At 44.9% G+C, this 17,937-nt stretch overlaps 1 protein-coding gene across 1 annotated transcript in view; it reads left to right on the plus strand.

Moving 5' to 3' along the window:
- The first annotated feature begins 620 nt into the window (after window positions 1-620).
- The window catches only part of LOXL2 (lysyl oxidase-like 2), a 41,987-nt gene continuing 24,670 nt past the window's right edge, over window positions 621-17,937 (plus strand). The window contains exons 1-2 of the mRNA XM_009580339.1: window positions 621-981; window positions 3,508-3,683. Of these exons, the coding sequence (XP_009578634.1) occupies window positions 621-981; window positions 3,508-3,683 (537 nt within the window). The remainder of the gene's footprint in view (window positions 982-3,507; window positions 3,684-17,937) is intronic.

Genomic DNA, 17,937 nt, shown 5'->3' on the forward strand with positions numbered 1-17,937 from the left:
ATACGTTGATTTTCTATAGATGAAACTGGATGTGCAGTGACAAAAATAAGTCTTCTATCATTGTATTGGGAAAACAGACTTCAATATGAATACCGCACTTCTAACCATATTATAATACATTTCATTACCCTTCCGGTTTTTCAATGTTTAAGTGATGGGTTTGGCTTCTTTATTGAGGGAGGTACGGGAGAAAAATGGTTCAGTTCTGTCCTGGTAGGATTTGAACTAAGGTTTGCTGTCGTTTGCTGGAACCACTGAACTACTGGATTTGCAGAGAAATAGGAAAATCAATTGCTAGCACTTGCTGAAAACTTTCAGTTTCCAGCTGAAACTATTTGTCAAGTTGACCTATACTTACAAATTATTTTCATGGGGTTTTTTTCAGTTTTTTCTTCCACCCCACAAGAAGTAATTTACTTGACTTTGGTTTTTACAGACGGTGTTGGACATAGTCTCTTCCATAGCTTTATCCCCTGCTGAAGCAAGAGATATAAAGTCCATGTCGTTACCAAGCCTTACTCAAAGTTTCCTTTCGTTTCAGGACAGCCACACAGTACCTACCTGCACTGATTGGCAGCTGCTAGCAGAGGACTTGGCTCTGAGAACTGTCAGCACTGAAAATGAAAAGATTCCTGGGTTTTACCCATAACCACTGTTTCATCATGATGTTCTTCATTTCTCTGAGCCCGCTGGGCTTTGCTCAGTATGAACACTGGCCCTACCTCCCCGGTTACCCTGAGCCACCCCCACAAGTGTACCAGCCCCCTCAGAGACCGGCAAATGTTCCCAAGATCCAGCTGCGGCTTGCAGGGCAGAAGAGAAAACACAACGAAGGCAGAGTGGAGGTGTTCTACAGCGGCGAGTGGGGCACGGTGTGCGACGATGACTTCTCCATCCATGCTGCGCACGTGGTCTGTAGGGAGCTGGGCTACGTGGAGGCAGTGTCTTGGCTACCGAGCTCGAAGTATGGAAAAGGAGAAGGTAAGGTAACTCCAGAGCAGTGGTATTGTACTAGCTGTCTCTCCAACCCCCAATAATTCTTGACCTGTTAGTCGAATTTAGGATGTAATGATGTTACCTACAAATGTAACTGAAATAGCTTCCAGGTGAAGCAGTGCCTCTTTAAAACAGGGTCCTGTTAGATTAAATGCTATAAATAATAGGTGTTTGCTTGTTTTGACTGAAACAAATTAAGGAATGATGAGTTAAAGAGCTGAAGGACCAGATTGTGGTGTGTGAACTCTGGTAGAGGATGCTTGGGAGCAGCTGGCGGTGGATAAGGGTAGGAGGCTCTTCAGCAGCCAATATAACTGGTCAAAAGGGAAGCTGCACCCACAAATGTAATGTATAGATGGTCTATTTGCCTATTCATGCTTCCATTGCCTTGCAGTGAGTCAAACAGGGCCTCTAAACACTCCTTCCCCCTATTTTTCTTTTCCTCTGAACTGGTTAGGCTCTAAACAGACTGCCTATGCGATGCTACACAAATCTTGTTTTTGCCCTGTTAGCCTCTCCAGAAACACATGCATCATATTCTGCAATGCAGACTAGCCTATAAAACCCCAAAGGAGTGTGCGCACTTCATGTCCTATATAGGACTATACTTATAATAATCCTTTTGGACACTCTCAGGCTGTTTCTGGTGGGAAAAAGCTATTCTCCCTCACCCCAAATTGTACATCCTTTCTTGCTCTTTGAAATCGTACGTGATGGATGTGTGGATAATTGTGGATTGCACCTTGTTGCACCTCATTCCCAAATATGTGCTGAACAAAGACTTGGAAATGTGAATGTGTGTTATAGCAATGAATTCTTAAAATCACAATGTGTGAAAGAGAATAGCTCTGTAATAGTATATAGCTCAACAAATTTAATTGTCATCTTTTGATATGCTGTTAGTTAAATGTTGACCTACGGGGAATTTTTTTCTGCAAACATTGAAGCCTGGCACACTCTTGATGTAACCCACAGACAGATTATTTCCACTGCAGCAGGGATAAACGTGCTGTATGTCTGTTACTTAGCACCACTCGTTAGTGCTCACACCTATAAACTTGCCCATAAAAGAGCAAGCAGGCCTTAACGGTGACTTGACTGAAATGCGAAACCTTGAATGTTGTCCCAAGCTGTGGATTTTGGCTCTTGGGGTAGAGTGGGAGATTTCCAAGCGAGAAAGAGGCCGTGACATTTGAAAACACTCCAGAAACTGATTGCCACGTGATTTAACAGGAGTGAGTGTTCTCTGCACGCCAGAATAGCGCTGGGTAAACCCTGATGCAGAGAGCCCGTGCAGGGGGAGTCGTGCCTTCCTCAAACCCTAGAGCCAGGCTTTGCAGGAGCTCTTTCTGCTCTCCTGTTTGGGGAGCACGGAGAGGGCTGGCAGATCCATTGTCTGGTGATTAACCAACTGAACCTGTTGGGGCTGCTGGAACAAAGCTGGGACAGCCAAGGGAAATAGCTACAGAATCTCCTCGTGGCTGTGAAGGTCAGGCAGTCCGTTCTGTCCAAAGGCTGTGTTATTCTTCAGACAAGCAAAGCGTTTGGGATCCTAAAATATGGGAATTGCTTGTTGGCCCTTGCTCCCTGCAATTTAGGGGGCAAATCACAGGAACCAGCATGTGCCCAGCACATTTCCAAAGGGAAAATGGGCACTTCGTAAAGGTGAATCTCAGAGTTGGTGTTGGGTGTTTTGTTCTCAGCTGCTCCTGGGAAAACATGACCTAAAGTTTGGAGGTGACACCTATTGATTTTTGTCTGCTCATCTTAGAAGTGAGTTCTGAGGGATCTGATTTGTTAAAATGTTTTATATATTTTTTTTTTTTTATATATATATATATGCATATACACATGCATAGTCATGTGCATATGCACTCAGTTTTTGCTGGAGGGCAAGTGGTAATTACAGTCTGGAAACTGGATCTGGCAATTGGTTTTCAAAGAGCACCCAAATAACAGGAGGTTTCAATCATTAGTGGTTTGTTAAAGCTTTTATAAAAAACTGCTATAACAAAGTTAGGGCATTTAATCAAAATTTGGAGCTGTCTCCTACAAAAGATTTAATGAGGATTTGATAAATGAGAAATGATGTAAAGAGAAGCCTTAAATATAGAAGGAATGATTTGGTGAGTATGATAACAGGGCAGGGTCTAATCAGCCAAATTGAGGAGACCCGGTGACACTGCGTGCTCTGAAGTGGCTGTCATCAGAGGAGGTCATTTAGCACCGTGAGCAGGACTGCAGCAGAGGTCTGCTTCAGGCTGGTGGTGTTTTTTTATTACCATGCAGATGAGTGAAAGGGAAAGCTGTGGGGCAGAGCTGTTTGCAGTTAGTAAGTACTTGAGGTGGGTCGTTGATGTTCCTTAGCTGTGATTCAAGCATATTTTAGCAGTAATCTCTTCCCCTGACATAGTAAGAGCGCAGCAGCCTTACTTGCTTTCCTATCAGCTATCGGTACATTCTAGATTTATCCTCTTTGTGAGTCTCAGTTCTATTTTCTTTCCCCTTCAGGGAAAATTTGGATGGACAATGTCCACTGTAATGGCAAGGAGACCACCCTGGCAGCATGCACTTCAAACGGCTGGGGAGTAACTGACTGCAAACACACCGAAGACGTGGGAGTGGTCTGCAGTGAAAAGAGAATCCCTGGCTTCAAGTTTGACAACTCATTGCTTAACCAAATAGAGGTAAACAAAATCATAAGCTGCTGATCAAGAGCAGAGCTGCTGATCTGTGGGCAGGGATGTCTGCTAGTATACGTTATAGGTTATCCCAGCTGCACGCTATGGTTAAAGCAAACTTTTGATAGTGCTTCTGATGCTGGCTAAAGATGCAAATTTCTGATTTGAATTTCAGCTGTTCAAAGCATTATGTGTATAAAAGAGTTTGAAAGGTTTTTTTATAGCATAAGAATAAGTAAGGACAAATATATTACTCCTGTTCTGCAATTGCTTTTCAGAATTGAAAACTGGTTTATTATATTTCTAAAAATGAATTCTGGAGAGACAGGATATGTGCTGTACTTGTAGACCTTACACCTGGGTGGCTTTGTTGGTTCATAGTACTAAATTACTGTGTTTTCTTTCCCCTGACCCCTCCCTCGCTCTACTGGGAGCAATTTGGAGGTCTCTGGTATAACAGTGGGGGTCAGCAGGTAGGCTTGGATTTGGAGGTGAATAGGGCTTATAACCGTAGCTTGAAACAGGTGGGTTCATAAGGAAAGATATAAAGAGATTTTTGCACAGTTTGGCTAAGCAATGACAAAGTAACCATGATAACTGTATGGAAATATTTGTGGGAATGGGGGATTAGTACTGGAAGTGATGAAGGGAATTGAAGAGAGGAAAACGTGGGCTGGTCACTGGGGGAAAGGTTCTGGATTGTGAATGGGTTAAAGTGCTAGGCTGAGGTTGAGACTTGGGGAAGTGACAGAAGCAAAAAGCTTGATTCACCTTCCAGTGGACTTGTTAGGTTTCTGCAGAATAAAGAGCTGGGGAAATGCTGGGCTGGAAAGATGTTGGGCTGAGCTCTTCAAAGAAAAAAAAAAAAAGTGTGGTTTATTTTTCCTCAGCTTTTCAGGTTGGAAAGTATTTGTGGTGACATCCCTTGTTTCGGATGCTCTGGTGTTTCAGTACGCGAATTCAGTGGTTGCCCTTGGTCAAAATTTGTCGAAAGAGCCTATCCAGTAACCACAGTCAAATCTTACTTTAAGCAGATGGGGAATCCAGGATGTATCGCATACCACGGTGCGGTTTCCATGGCTGAGTCTTGGCTTTGTTTATGATCCGAAACAAGGGATTCAACCTTCTTTATCACTTTAAAGCAAAATTATTCTAGCAGTTACTTCATGATTTAGAAAGGGTCTCCCAGCATTTTCTTCTACCGGATTTTTCCATTGGAGGTTAATGCAATGCAGTGTACTTGACAAGGGAAGATAATATGCTCAGTCAGACCTTTCATTGCCCTGCTGAGGCTTTAGGAAGAACACTGTGGTGAGCAGGCAGCACCCAGCACTTCCATGGAAGGCTCCCGTGCAAGTGTGCAGATATAGGATATGAGAGCTGAAATTCTCTTCATTGCCTTGACCTTGCTTCTCTTGGCTAAGGAGGGAAAGGAGGCTTTCTGGAGGGATCCCAAGCTGCCTCCATCAATGGCACTGTTGTTGCTTGGGGAATGAGGCGAGATCATGGAACATCAGTGATGGCTTTGGCAGACACGTGCTTCCCCAAAGCCACAGTGAATCCTCAAAACAGAGGCCTGGAAGAAAGGATGCTTTAGTCTAGACAGAGGTCACTTCACTCTGAGATGCTTCAGATATTAATCATAAAACTTTGGAGGGCTTTGCTTTTCCATTATCTAAGCACTAGAGGTTGACTAATGAGTTGAACACATTGGGTAATTGAGGGCTAGCTTGTGCTGATGCTGTGAGGGTGCTTAATCTTCACATAGGATAAGTAAAATGAATCATGAGATCGAAGCAGTTCATGTAGCAGAATCCTGACTCACCAACAGGATCGCTCAGGAGAAATAGGTGTAAGAGAAGTCGTATTCCCCATGTCCTGGCAGCTCTTGGGAGCTATGTATGGATGAAGGCATCTGCTGACATGACAAGTAATAGCATTCACAGCAAAGCAATTGCTAAGGGGGACTGGTGACTAAAGACACTGAACTGGTAGGGAAAAAAGGTAAAATAGGAGAATTATTTTTAAGTGCCTGCACTAAGCTGAGAGCTGTCAGCCTGGCTGACTCTGTGACTTTGTCCTGGTGGTGGAAAATAGTGTTGCATTTTCTGGGCAGTGGCTGCTGTCACCCCCAGCTCTATGTGTCTGTGTGCGCGTGCTTCTCCCCTCCCTATCGCTGCTTGAATTTTATGAACATCTTAGTACCCTACCATTGCTTCTACTCCACAAAATCAGGCTGATTTTTCTTATATCCCTGTAAGATCACTGGCAGCTGAAGGGTTCTTTTTCTGCTGGTTTCATTGCAGCAGGATTAAGGCTAAAGGTGATGTACTATAAATTTTTAAAATGCCATTGTGGAAGTACTTTTCAGTCACAGCTAGCTGTCAAATGTTTAAACTCTTTACCCCTCTCTCAGCTTTCCTCCTCTTCTTAATCTTTGCTTTATCTCCTTAGCAGTTGGCGTGACATAGTTTGAGTCAAAGATGACGAGCAGGGTTACTCATAGGGTCATAAACTCCAAAACGGGGAGGTCAAAAGGCTTGTGTGAAGGCAAGTTGAAAGTCTTTGCCCTCTCTAACATGCCTGGGAATTCTGCATATCATACCTCACATTCATCAGAGGAAACATCATCGTTTTGTAAGCTGCTGGGTTTTTTATTCTGTAGCCCAAAGCTTGCCCAAGTGATGTTTTCTCTTTGGAATGAGATCAGGGTTGAAGGGCCTGGAATTTTCTACTGAGCAGCAATGCTGTGGTCAGGTCTATCCAACAGTCCCACTGGCTTCAGCTACTGCACTAACGGAGCTAAACCAGTAAAAATTTCCTACTGAGATTTCCAGTGGAAGATATTTCAGTTCGCCCTTAAGCTGCTTTTAAAACCTGGCTTTACTCAAAATAGGCCTGATTTAAGATGATGCACAGAGCTTATGTATTCAATTACACCTTCCGATGTTGCTTTCCCACACTAGTTAGTAACAACTGTAATGATTCCCAAATGGATCTGACTGTTTGCAAACTGATGTGTTTACAGCCAGCAGATTAACAGGAGCAAGCGCTGACTCCAGTCTACGTTCACGTGTCAGGGTGTAAGCTGCGCTGGGGTAGGAGCAGCAGTTTTGTTCTGCTTTGCTGTTGCAAGCGTTCAGGGGAAATACGTGCTTTGTGCTAACCCGTTGCCAAATGTGTGCCATCGCATTTAGGTTTCCCTTGCCTGTAATAGGGAGCTCTGTGTGTTCCCACTGCCAGGAACAGATAGACCATCTTAAATTCATCATTTAGAAAGTGTCTTAAAGACCCTTCAGTGCTAAGTTCTCTGGGGCTGCCAAGAGCTGCTGAGATTTAACGTGGAAAGCCAGTATGTATAAGACAACATCTGACTTCATTTTGATGGGGCTCCAGCTCAGAGGGGCTGTGCAAATTGACATTTGCTCAAATCTGGCCTTGCTTCCTAAAATCTGACAGGCAGAGAGTTCGCACTCTTTTAAAAGCAACATGATAGCCCTCGAGCAGAGTTTATTTTTATTGGACAACGTACATACCTCCATTTCCCAGTTTGGAAATGCTGCAGATAAGTAGTATAGTATGAAATTTTCCATCACCATAAACCACTTGGCTTATATATATATATGCTCAGACAGATCTTTTCCCATCACAGCTCATATTTTGAGGGTTATGTCATATCTCTTCCTGTCCCTGAGCCTTTCCATTCCCTGCCCTGTTGGGAAGGGGCAGTGCCTGACCCTTGCTTCTGTAAGGCAAGTCACCGGTCACAGGCCAAAGTGAAACGTTTCGGTCTAGGGTGAGTGATGGAAGATCTGTGATAAGAAGATGGGAGACAGGCAGGAAGATGTTAACTCTTTTAACAGGACCGAGGTTGGGGCAGGTCTGAAATCCATCAGTCTGTTGTTAAAGGGCAGAGAAACTCCCATCATTTTTGCTTGCTATTTTCCACAGCCACTGCAGCTTTTAGCCTTGGGACTTGTTCAAAGGATTATTTCTTGGAGGGTGATGAATGTGCATAGCAGGACAGCCCTTTCATGGGCTGCTGGCTGGTCAGAATTAGCCTGATACCCCTTTAGCTCGGTGGCTGCATAAACACTGAAGGTTGCTCACCTTTTCAAAGCTAGGACAGCAGTGTTTGTTCGATGCTGACGTGAGCGTGAAGACATCGAATGCATTTTACATGGGCTTTTCCCCCTTCTCTTTAAAGTGTGTAGACTAAATATGCAGACAGTGTCTCGTTAATGAAGAGAGCGGGGCTTGTGGTTTGACTTTATTATTACCTGTCTGCCTTTGGGAGCATTAGGAGGGGAAAGGCAGGTACCACTGGTATCGTATCCTCTCTCCCCTCCTGCAGACTCCAGCTCTGTGAGAGTTAGCCGCACACCCTGAAGGGGTTAAAAAAAAGCCGTGCTTGGAAGTGCTGCAAGTGTGTGGCTGAGCATGGCTTAACCCAGTAATTGTGTGTGAATGTAAAAGCTGCCCACAGCCTGTGTGGATGGTTGGGAACACGAGGAAGTTGATGCTGAACCTGCTTGCTGTGATCCTCCACCGAGGCATCTGTGCTTGCAGTATGATGGGACAGAAGTTGTTGTTAAAATAACATCATTTTTTAACTCGGAGTTTGATTTTGCTTGCATTCCTTCTCTTTTAGCCACAGCCTGGAGTAAAAGCTCTGTTTTGCATACTCTAATTCACATTAGTGGCTTGATGTACAACTTGTGCTCTGCCATCATGGTTACACCCATTACCCGCTTTATTCATAATGGTAACTCTTGTAGGCATTACAGTGTGGCAGGCGCATTGTGAGTGGTGTCTTGGGAGCTCAAAGGAGAAGTTTAATCATGTTGGTTTTAAGTGCTCAAAGCGTATCTGAGAACACAGAAACTGCTTGCTGACTCTCTGGTGGAGTTCAGGAGGGACAGACAGTAAATGCTATAAATATGTATGCTGAACTGCAATAATTCAAGCTCTGTAAAATATAACAAGTGGAATCTGCTGCTTTAGCCAAAGATCTCTGAGCACATGGGGCCTTGTGCTGTCTGTTTGCCCCAAGTAAGCACTGTATCTGTTCTGCAGGTGGGGCAGGTTCTAGGAGCTAAGTGGAGGAAAAGAGCTGGGAGCAGAATCTGTGCATCTTGACTGCCCTGAACTACACTCCTTCTTCCACTAAGGTGTCATGGCAAAAGGTGCAAAGAGCAGGATAAAATCCACGCAGAAGTGCATACGACTGTTGGTTGTTTCTTGTCTTGCAGTTCACAAGTGTCTGAAAGTGGTCGGGTGGGTAGTGTGGACCTGCTTTAAGGTTCCTTTATACAGTGCCAAAGCCCGCAGTTTAAATGTGTGCACAGTCTCAAACGTTTTCCTAAGTCTTTGCAGGATGCCAGAAGCTCTGAAATCAAAATGATTTAATGTGTGTTCACAAAACCATGAGCAGGGAATGCAGGCCCTGCTTTTTCAAACAGTACATGTAGCCACTTTGTGTTGTCCAAACACAGCACAGGCCCACCTGCAACTGCCTTACTGGGTTGACCAGTAATTTTAAGACCACAGTAACTAACTCCTACCCTTAATATATTTCTTAAGTAAATGCACGATAGGTATTTTCTTTAACCTATCCCCCAGAACATCCTTAACAAAATATTTGTTGTCCACCCTCTTCCTCCGTGTGCACACACACAGGCTTCAAATAGGACGTACTCTAAATATATCAAATTGCTGCAGCCATTACAAGTTCACAAATATATCTGGTACCTGAGACTAGACCATAGCTTTGGCCAGACGGTGGGCAGACAAGGTCTAGCTAAACATACCAGGCTGTGCTGCTATTTCTGTCCTTCTTTTCCCTTCTGGGCATATGTGAAGTATAAAAATCGCACTTCAAAGCCCCATGGCTCAAAGGCTCTGGTTTTGCCAGGTTAAAAGCGGGTTGAACTATATTGTCCAGGTTTCTTAACCAGTGGGGAAAGGGCCTTGCTAAGCCCTGCTCAGGAGCTTTCAGTTAAATTGGGCTCTGTGGATGAGGCCAAATAAAATGCTCCTGTATGCCAAGCAGCTGCTGACTGGAAGGTGTGAGGAAGGGAGCAGGACAGGGACATTGTTTGTGGCTTGGCACACAGATAAATCTTCCTCTTATCTAGCTCCTTGCCATGCAGTGGAGACGCCGTACAACGGGGAATTGCAACTTGGGTCACCACCATCTGAGACTTCAGCTCTGTCTCGACTGTCCAGTTCTCAAGAATGTTTGACAATAAAAGGTTTATTTGCCTGTTTGTTATGACAACAGTGTTTCAGTTTCTTTCCCTTTGGTGTAAATGTTTACTTCTCTAAACATAAGCCCATGTGTAATGTAAATGCCGATGCTTTGTGTGTCTAGAAGGGGTCTTGGCATCTCTTCTGGAGCTAACTCCAGATACATATTAATTAAGCTGCTGTTGGGGTAAGCCACTGTGTTTCTTCAGTGCTATGATTTTAAAGTGTGTGTGTGATAGTTTCTAACTGCTTGCCTCAATGGTTTCTTTGTGATGGCTTGTGGCATGTCAGGATGTAGGGTTTGCTGGGCAGAGAGCTGGTGCTTGTCATCTAGTGGGAGGTGTGAGCTACGGAGCCTGGTAGGGCCAAGAGAGCGCCAAGGGTGGCATTGGTTTGCTGCAGGGGAACAGAGTTAACCTGTTCGTCTCCTTGCACCGACTGTATCCAGGGCCTGAGTAGCTGACAGCCGTTGTGCTGGATGTGATACCATTTCTCTGTTACACAAGGAAATATTTAACTAAGCTTGAGAACAGAGTATGATCTTGTTCTGTTTTGCAGTGTGGAGGTCAGGTAATAAATCTGGCTAGCTTGCAGCATCTGATCCAGATTGTCTTTAAAACAGCTCGCTAGAAAGGAAGTGGAGAACGTAAAAGCTTTGCTCATCGTGAAACCCTTGGGCCATGATGTGCACAGAACAGAGCAGCATCCTATCCTAAGCTAAGCCTCCTACCCATGCCAAAGTATCTCCAGGGTTCAGGGCTCCTGCCTTCTCTTGCTCGCTTTTGTCACCAGTGTTTCTTTTCTCTAGTGCTTTTCATTAGCCTGCTTTGCATTGGCACTCATGAGGCCGCCACTGAAGCGTTCCATGGCTTAGCAAAGGCCTCGGCTTTTGTCATTTATAATCTGCACTGTATTTGCTCCTGGACCCTAATCCTGAAATGCACTCTCATCCCTTACCCTTTTGTACTGCACAAACCCAGAACAAAAAGTGCTTGCAGTCCAATACAGCAAAATGTTCCCAGGGGACTGCTGTCCCCCATAGGCAAACCATCTTTGTCTTGCAGCATCTATTTCACCATGTTTACTTAACAGCTGGGACCTTGTTAGTGACCGAGAGGCACAGCTTCAGATGTTTAAATCAAAACAGATTCCACCCATTCCTCTGTATGTGAAGAGATAGCTTTATAAAAAGTCATCTTCAGGGGAAAAGACTTGGTAGCTGAGACTTCGGTGGAAGTAAGTGAAGGATTTAAATGTAGGAGAGAAGATGCCTCTGGGATGAACAAAGTCTATGTGGAAAGATTTCATGTTATGTTCTTAATTGAAAAAAAATCAATTCATTTCTTGTCCAAGTTGCAGCCTTAATATCTTGGTGTTTGGGAAGCCGAGAAATCCTGGAGCTCCACTGTAAATGAAAAATGATGATATGAATAGGTTTCTGCATCTAAAGGGCAATGGGGTAGGTCAGGCATAAGGAAGGAAAGAGCAGTTCGAGTAGATCATGGGGAATCTTAAAGCAGAAGAGCAATGACTAAACAGAGACAGCACGCAGGCTCCTTGCATTTGTTAAATCAAGGATTTGTGGTAAAAGTGCACCTTTGCCTAAGCTGTCTGCTTGTACAATCAACCTGGCGACCAGATAGCTGCCAGAGCCAGTACTGAATACCTCCACTCTCTTGCTCAGCAATCCTTAGCATCACTCATGGTTTTTTTTTTTTAAAAAAAAAAGTAAAATACACAGAAGCAAAATTTCATTCTGGTTCCCTTTCTGCCTGCATTTGAGTAGTTTCTCTGGCTGTGGGGGAGACGCATACAACCATAGCCTGCCCCATGCACTTCTCTAGCTGGTTTCTTAGTGTCACTGGGCACGTGGGCGTGTGTTTGAAGTGGGTGTTGAGATGCTCTTCTGAAAAGCCCCTCTGAAATCCCAGCTGCTGTGGTTTGCTTTCAGCCAGGAGCCGGTGATTCAGAACTAGGGTAGTGTCTGCAGACTGCAAAGTAGCAGTCAGGTTTCTAGGAACAGGATCTCCTCCCTGTATTGATTACTCTGCATCCTCAGGGCTGTTGCAAGAAGAAAGGTTATCGCTGAGCTTGGGCAGTGGAGGAGGACACAAGCATGCTGTCCTGGGCATAATCGTTCTGCCAACATAAAGCAGATGGCAGAAGGTGAAAGAAAATGTTATGAAAGTTGTGTCAGGTTTTGCAATTGGATCCGAAGCCATGGGGAAGCATTTGTTTCAGAGAGTGGAAACAAAAGCAGCTGAGGCTCATGTGAAAACTTTCCAAGCCAGCAATCCTTTTGTGAAAGCTCAAAAACAAACCCCTTTCTTTTCACTGTCTCCGGGCAGACCTTGGCTTTCTGAAGCTGAGATTCATTGGTTTCGTAACAGAGCGCAGCATGTTGGCTTGCGGTGGGCTTTTGTGTCCGGGACTGAAGAGGAGCAGCAGCGCGGGTCTTGGAAGTGGCTCTTGGCGGGGAAAGGAGTAGGGGGGAGGGAATATGGCCCAACCCAGAATAGTTTGACGCTTCCCCCCCCCTCATTTTTATACTAATTTGTATTGTAGTAACGTTGGAAGTCCCAACCGAAATCACATCTTTGCTTTGGGCAAATACAGATGTGAAGTCCTTGCTGCAGAGGCTTTGTGATTCAGAGCAGGTGAGGTGAGCTTAGTGTTGTCTTCCCTTTCCAGAAGGGATGAGGAAGTGGGAGCAAGAGGCCAGAGGTAACAGCACGGAGGTGGGGAAGTGAGTTTGTGTGGCTGAAATCACACAGGAGATCTGTGGCAGAACTGAGCGAGATCTCTTCAGCCTCAGATCACAGCATTATTTTAGCTTCGGTCTGATTTTTATACCACTATACACTGTCAAGTGGCTCCAGTAAAAAGCAGGTTGATGTAGAAGACAGAGTGTTGAATCTAGGAATAGATGTACTACACTTCCTCCCCCTGCCCTCCATACCCAGCTTTATTTTGCTTTCTGTTTCTTCACACCTTTCAAGGCTAAGGAGGCTTAACTCAAGCAGGAGAAAAATGCTGTAGGATTTCTTACTGCTTGAGTGCTTACTCCCTTAATGGAGTTCGTCTGTGCCAGAATGGATGTCTTTGATGAAAGTGGAGCTGCAGTTTGACGAATCAGGCTAGTAGTGATGGAGCAGACCTGCAAACTCCATGCACGGGGTCAGCAATGCAAGACACGCTGTCCTCTGAACTAGCAGCGTTCTGTAGAGCAGAAAGCAAAGGCAAGAGCTGATTCAACCTCAAGTGTGTGGGTGGGATTGTTTCATAAGCAGAGAGGTTGGAGATCCAGGTCTGAATTATGCTAGTAGCTGAATTCTAAGAGTTGGAGTTTAGGGGGAGAAAAAAAAAGGAAAAGAGCTGGCACATACATCTCTACAGCTGTTGGCCTAAAGAGGTGGGAATTGCGCAAGGCTAGCTGAGAAGGGGAGGACTGCCATGTATGAGCCATGAGAGTTAACTCTTTCTGGGCTTGATCTCTGCTCTTGCTTTGTGGGTAGAAATCCTCAGCAGCATTTTTCCTTCGTATTGAGGAAGCTGAACTTGTGGTTTTGTGCATGGTTTTTCCCTCCCTGCTTTGTGTTCCTCAGCCTTAGACTGAGCAAGCCATGTCCCATTGGCTTTGGGGCTTGGCCCTCTGTTTTCCTTCCTATAACATGGGGTGCAGCCAACCCAGTTTTATTTCCTAGAGGTAGCGTTGCTCTTTGATGAATGGCTGCTTGGCTCCTGAAATATTGTTGAAGGCTCTACTTTATGGTTGATTCTGAGGTGGGAGCTTGGCAGATGTGCATTCAGCTTCTGAGCTGGTTGCAGATACCTGCCTTGTGATCCTCAGGTATCCTTCAGAGGATTTACCAGGTCTACCTTGTAGCTTCAGTGTATGGCTATAACGTGAGAATAAGTAAAGCTTTCAGAGATGAGGTTTCCTTGTTGATATGACAGCTTGTTGTAGGCGTTGGTCTCCACGTGTACATAAAGTATGGAGAGGGTGATTTAAAAAAGTCTGCTCTAGCTATTAAGTATTGTTTGCTTCTGATTTTTATGTGGAGCCTGTTTTCACCATTAGCCCAGCCGCTCTACACGTTGGTGTTGGAAGATAAAATGTAAGTCTGTATTTGCATTATTGAATACTCCCAGTGTAACAAAAACTCTGTAATGAAAGGAAACCATTCAAATCTGTAAAGAGGTAATGGGAGAAAGCTCTTAGCAGTCCTTTCTCCTTGAGAAACCTATAGTATACTTATTTTGATCCTTTGTTCTTCAATCTTCCAATATAAAGCTGAGGTCTACAGCATGTTGAATTCTTCTCAGACGTTTTGCTGTTTGTTCAGACTCAGTGCAAACCCTTGAGTTGCTATATCAATAATTCTCTGCTCTAAACCTACTCTCTCTGAGTGGAAAGGGGAATGGATGTGGATTGGTTTTGCTCTCAGACAGATCATGAAAATGTCATTGCATGCCAGTCTGCTATAGCTATCTGAAGATTGAAATACCCTCAAGGGAATGAAAATGATGGCTTATTTCTTGCTAGTTTGCTCACTTTTTTGTTTCGTTCTTGGCAAATACAGGCAAAAAAAAATGACAAAAGTGTTGGATTCACTAAAGCAGAGTCCCAAGTCAGAGCAGGATTTCTTTTTGTGTGTATGTCAGCATCTCTGGGGGAAGAGAGACGTGTCGTGGGACCTTTGTACTGGAACCTGCAGTGCCTGAGGTATCGTGCTGGCTCTGACTGTTTTTTCAAGTCCAAGAGCAAGCCATTCAAGTTTACATCTTATTTTTCACTTCTGTGAAATGACCAGCAAAGACAACCCAATCCAATCAGTTAGTGGAAAATACATGCCCAGACACGCAGCCTGGAAGTAGGAGATACAGGCATCTCAAGTCCTAGACTGGATCACGGGTACTGCACTGAGTCAGGGCACCCCAGGATCCTTTATGGGGACCCCAGCATCCCCACCCCTGCAGTGGTCAGAGCTCTGTTGGAAACAGATGTAGCAACATGTTTTTATTTGCTAAGCTGCTGAACTAATTGCAAAAATAACAGGCAAATCGTAAGGTACCTAACAGCATTCCCAAGCTTTCCTTTTTTCAAGAGTTTTTAGTTTTTGCAACTTTGTGACTTCTCTCTCCCCTTCTCTGACTCGGTGGGCCAGTTTCTTTCTTTGCCTGTTGCTCTGATATCATAAATCCCAGTAAGGGATTCTCAAATCTATCCAGGGATTTTGGACATTAAAATATACCCTCTGTGAGATGCAGATGCTCGGAAGCTGCAGGAAAACAGCAGGGAAGAATTGCTGCATGTTGCCCTGTTCAGATGCTCTTTCCTCAGCATCTGTTATTGGCAGCTGTCGGAGACAGGCTGGATGTCTTTGGTTTTGTGCAATACAGCTCCTGCTAGGCTGGTGGAGTGGGAAGGAGGGAAAAAACCAAATGTGCTTGATCAGAATGTAAGTGCTTTAGCACTAGAAGTTTAGCTGATATTCCCTGCTGCAGGAGGGATCTTCATGTGGAGGTTAGAGCTGGGGCCTTGGGACACTTGGATGCCATTTCCTGCCCTTGTGGTCTTTGGAGAAGCAGTTTGCTCTCTCTGCACCTTATTTCTCAATCTGCAAAAGGAGGCTGAGAGTCATTGCTTTCTCCCATCCTTTGAGTGCTCTGTTTAGCTTGGAGGCCTTTCAGGTTTGTCACCACCTTCCATCTCTGTGAAGACCTCTGATGGTGCAGTAATGAGAATAGTCATGTATTAACGATGACTAATAGGTGCAGCGTGGGAATAATGATTCTGCTGCTTTGCGGTGGAAGCATTAGGCAGATGTTTAACGTCTGGAACGGCACTCTGCACGATTCAAATGGGGCTAGCAACCGCTGTTGTGCAACTTCCTCACAAAGCACGGGCATCTTGAATATGGTTCCTGAATGTGAAATCACACTGTGTTCCGAATGCTCCTCCTCTCCGTCGTGCCGAGGACCGGCTGCGGCCTCCGGCCTGTCTAAATTCAAGCAAAATGGAAGTGGCTGTCAAGTGAAAACCACGGGTGGATTTTAGCACGTTGCTGATGTCAGGTCTAGTCAGGGAAAATGTTCCATTTCAGTTACTTTAATATGCAGTAGAGCTGATGCTGACGTAACTACGGGTAGCAGACATACTTAGGGCTTTATATAGGGTGGATATATCCTGCAGTCACAGACGGAAAAACTCATGTAGGCTGTCTCGCCCACTTTCTCAGCTGTCAATGCAAATTTCCTCCTTAGTTACTATCTTTTCATGTGCTTTTCCAGTGCGATTTTAAGCTTTGGCTTTCTGTCCTTTGGGTTAATCCTTTTAATAGGCTTTTATTAAAAACACTTTAGATCTTTAGCAGTCAAAGCTATTTCCAAATGGACTTAAGGCTTTGATTACCTCTTGTTTCCTGGTGAGGAAACTACTAAGGCAAGATAGAGGGAGCAGAGAAACAAGGTGCTCTCTCAGGCAGCACTGGCCTGTAGCTCCAGGTAAACATGCTTTCTCCATCAAGTGAAGAGCTGGAAACATTTCATAAACTGCACCAGGGGAAAGTGAATTGCAGGCTTTGGAAACCAGCCTGGGGAGGCCTTCAATGCACAGAGGATCTGCTACTTTCCTGACAGCACGTAGTCAAAAGCAGTGCAATATTTCAAGAGAATCTGCCAAATTCAGGAGAAACTCTTTGTATTGCAAATGGATTTCCCAGACTACACAGGAGGTGTACAAGTTCGCTCTTGCATCAGACCCTTTGAGCACCTTAAAATGTCTCAGATGTAACAAACTTGGATATCGTTGTGGCTTTTTCTTCTTGAGGGCTATAAGAAGTTTCAAAATCTAAGCCCAAACTGTGAACCTTGTATGAGTAGCACCATCCTACTGGGTAAATCACAAGGCCCTATTTTCCAGGGTCACTGGGGGTGTCTGATGGATGCTCCAGCCGAGTTGCTGGAGGACTGAATTCTTGCAGTGAAGGTGAAAGGAGGAATCAGTGATCTGGTTTGTTGTAAAACTGGGTAGACAACAAAAAAATCAAAGGGCGGGGAGGGGGGGGGGGGACGAAAAGAAAAGGGAGGAAAAAAAAAAGCCTTGAGTGACTTGCCCAAGGTGATGCAGGCAGAGCTGTGGATGAGGAGGAGGTGCCAGCCCCTTTCCCTGCCCCGGCAGGCTCTTTCTCTGCAGTTGGTTTCCATTTGCCCAGGGTCTGTTAGTTGCATCAGTGTCGGTGAAGCATCTGGAGAATGGATGCACCACGTGTAATTTGCAGGACTCTGCATGTCCTACTGTGCTCTCCCTGACTTCAGTACCTCTGCATGCCGCTGATCGGTAAGCAGAGGCCTGTGTCTCTTTAAAGCTCTGGGCATTTTTCTTTTCCAAGTGATTGAATTTGAGCGAGGGGAGGGGGAGGATTCCTCAGTTCTGATGTAACTGTTAGCAGAACCACGTGGCTTTATACATTTTTGACAAGGAAAGCTCTCCTGGAAGCAAGTTATAAAATTTTCAGTAGCTCTTTTGTAATTGCTTGCCACAGCGGATATTTTCCAGTCAGCCTTTGCTTTTGGGCTTGGGTCCCTGCAAGGTTGGTTTGTGCGGTGTCCTCACGTAGGCTCCGAATGTGAAATCCATTCAACCTTCATGACTCATTTGCTGTCCCAAGTAACGCTTCAACTGGAGGAGGAACCCGGCTTGGGGAATCGGTGAAATGCCGGCGTCAGCACATCGGGATCCCAGCTTTCACAGCGCCTGCCCGGGCCAGGTGGGGAAGGAATGCCCAGTGGCTTGATGAGAACCCCAACGTCCTTCCCTGCCAGGGCTCCCACTTCCCTGCACCCTGCCAGCATTATAAGGTGGTCCTAGCAAAGCTGAACTCGGTTCACTTCCATAGTAGCCGAGACTAAATTAAGGTCACTGTGCTTCTGAAACAAGCATTTCAATGAATTTAAGTAACAAAGGAGATTTGTTATATAGCCGTTTGTAAAATAATGCTGCTTCCCC

This window comes from Fulmarus glacialis, unplaced genomic scaffold (genome assembly GCF_000690835.1).
Source record: "Fulmarus glacialis isolate BGI_N327 unplaced genomic scaffold, ASM69083v1 scaffold33146, whole genome shotgun sequence".
NCBI classification, from domain to species: domain Eukaryota; kingdom Metazoa; phylum Chordata; class Aves; order Procellariiformes; family Procellariidae; genus Fulmarus; species Fulmarus glacialis.